At 59.1% G+C, this 2075-nt stretch overlaps 1 protein-coding gene across 1 annotated transcript in view; it reads right to left on the reverse strand.

Moving 5' to 3' along the window:
* LOC144491061 (rho-related GTP-binding protein Rho6-like) overlaps positions 1 to 2069 on the reverse strand; it is a 19549-nt gene extending 17480 nt beyond the window's left edge. Inside the window, exon 1 of the mRNA XM_078208742.1 lies at positions 1386 to 2069. Coding sequence (XP_078064868.1) covers positions 1386 to 1517 — 132 coding nt within the window. The 5' untranslated portion in view covers positions 1518 to 2069. The remainder of the gene's footprint in view (positions 1 to 1385) is intronic.
* Between the last annotated feature and the right edge of the window lie 6 nt (positions 2070 to 2075).

Consider the following 2075-nt stretch of genomic DNA (forward strand, 5'->3'; position numbering starts at 1 on the left):
GCGGGTGATGGAGAGAGAGCGGGAGACAGAGAGAGAGAGAGAGCGGGTGACGGAGAGAGAGAGAGCGGGTGACGGAGAGAGAGAGAGCGGGAGACGGAGAGAGAGAGAGCGGGAGACGGAGAGAGAGAGAGCGGGAGACGGAGAGAGCGGGAGACGGAGAGAGAGAGCGGGTGACGGAGAGAGAGAGCGGGTGACGGAGAGAGAGAGCGGGTGACGGAGAGAGAGAGCGGGTGACGGAGAGAGAGAGCGGGTGACGGAGAGAGAGAGCGGGTGACGGAGAGAGAGAGCGGGTGACGGAGAGAGAGAGCGGGTGACGGAGAGAGAGAGCGGGTGACGGAGAGAGAGAGCGGGTGACGGAGAGAGAGAGCGGGTGACGGAGAGAGAGAGCGGGTGACGGAGAGAGAGAGCGGGTGACGGAGAGAGAGAGCGGGTGACGGAGAGAGAGAGCGGGTGACGGAGAGAGAGAGCGGGTGACGGAGAGAGAGAGCGGGTGACGGAGAGAGAGAGCGGGTGACGGAGAGAGAGAGCGGGTGACGGAGAGAGAGAGCGGGTGACGGAGAGAGAGAGCGGGTGACGGAGAGAGAGAGCGGGTGACGGAGAGAGAGAGCGGGTGACGGAGAGAGAGAGCGGGTGACGGAGAGAGAGAGCGGGTGACGGAGAGAGAGAGCGGGTGACGGAGAGAGAGAGCGGGTGACGGAGAGAGAGAGCGGGTGACGGAGAGAGAGAGCGGGTGACGGAGAGAGAGCGGGAGACGGAGAGAGAGCGGGAGACAGAGAGAGAGCGGGAGACAGAGAGAGAGCGGGAGACGGAGAGAGAGAGCGGGAGACGGAGAGAGAGAGCGGGAGACGGAGAGAGAGAGCGGGAGACGGAGAGAGAGAGTGGGAGACGGAGAGAGAGAGCGGGAGACGGAGAGTGAGAGAGAGCGGGAGACGGAGAGAGAGAACGCGGGAGACGGAGAGAGAGAGAGAGCGGGAGACGGAGAGAGAGAACGGGAGACGGAGAGAGAGAGCGGGAGACGGAGAGAAAAGGAGGGAGGGGGAAAGGAACGAGAGAGGGGGAAAAGGAGAGAGAGAGGGGGGGAGATGGAGAGAGAGAGAGAAGGAGAAAGAGAGAGAAGGAGAGAGAGGGAGATGCAGAGAGAGAGGGAGGAAGGGGAGATACAGAGAGAGAGAGAGAGGGAGGAAGGGGAGATACAGAGAGAGAGAGAGAGGGAGGAAGGGGAGATACAGAGAGAGAGAGAGGGAGGAAGGGGAGATACAGAGAGAGAGAGAGAGGGGGGAGGAAGGGGAGATGCAGAGAGAGAGGGGGGAGGAAGGGGAGATACAGATTAAGGGGGAAGGGGTGGGGAGCAGGCTCTCAGCTGCTGTGTGACGGTTGTGACCTACCTCGGGGTAACAATCCTTGGTTAGTACTTGCAGCATTGCTGTCTTCCCGCATTGGACATCACCCACCAGAACCAATTTCCACCGCATCACTGTCGACACTGGAGCTTTACACTGACTGCGGCGCTCCTTCATCAGGGACAGCGAGGGAGGGAGGGAGGGAGAGACACACAGACACAGAGAAATAGAGACACACAGACAGAGAGAGATAGAGACACACAGACAGAGAGAGATAGAGGCAGACACACACACACAGAGACACACACACTGAGACACACAGGAAGACTGACAGGCACAGGGAGAGAGACAGACAGACACACAGAGAGACACACACACACACACACTGAGACACACAGGAAGACTGACAGACACAGGGAGAGAGGGAGAGAGAGACAGAGACTGACGGAGACAGAGGGGGACGGACACACACACAGATGGAAAGACAGTCAGAGAGACAGGCAGATGGGGTGACAGATAGAGAGAAAGAGACAGACACACACACAGAGACAGACACACAGAGAGAGAAAGAGACACACACACTGAGACAGACAGATGTACAGACAGGCACACAGAGAGGGATGCGCACACACACACACAGAGACAGACACACAGAGAGGGAGAGAGAGAGACACACACACACACTGAGACAGACAGACAGATGGACAGACAGGCACACAGAGAGGGTTACGCACA

The sequence above is a fragment of the Mustelus asterias genome, unplaced genomic scaffold (genome assembly GCF_964213995.1).
Source record: "Mustelus asterias unplaced genomic scaffold, sMusAst1.hap1.1 HAP1_SCAFFOLD_4341, whole genome shotgun sequence".
Lineage (NCBI taxonomy): Eukaryota > Metazoa > Chordata > Chondrichthyes > Carcharhiniformes > Triakidae > Mustelus > Mustelus asterias.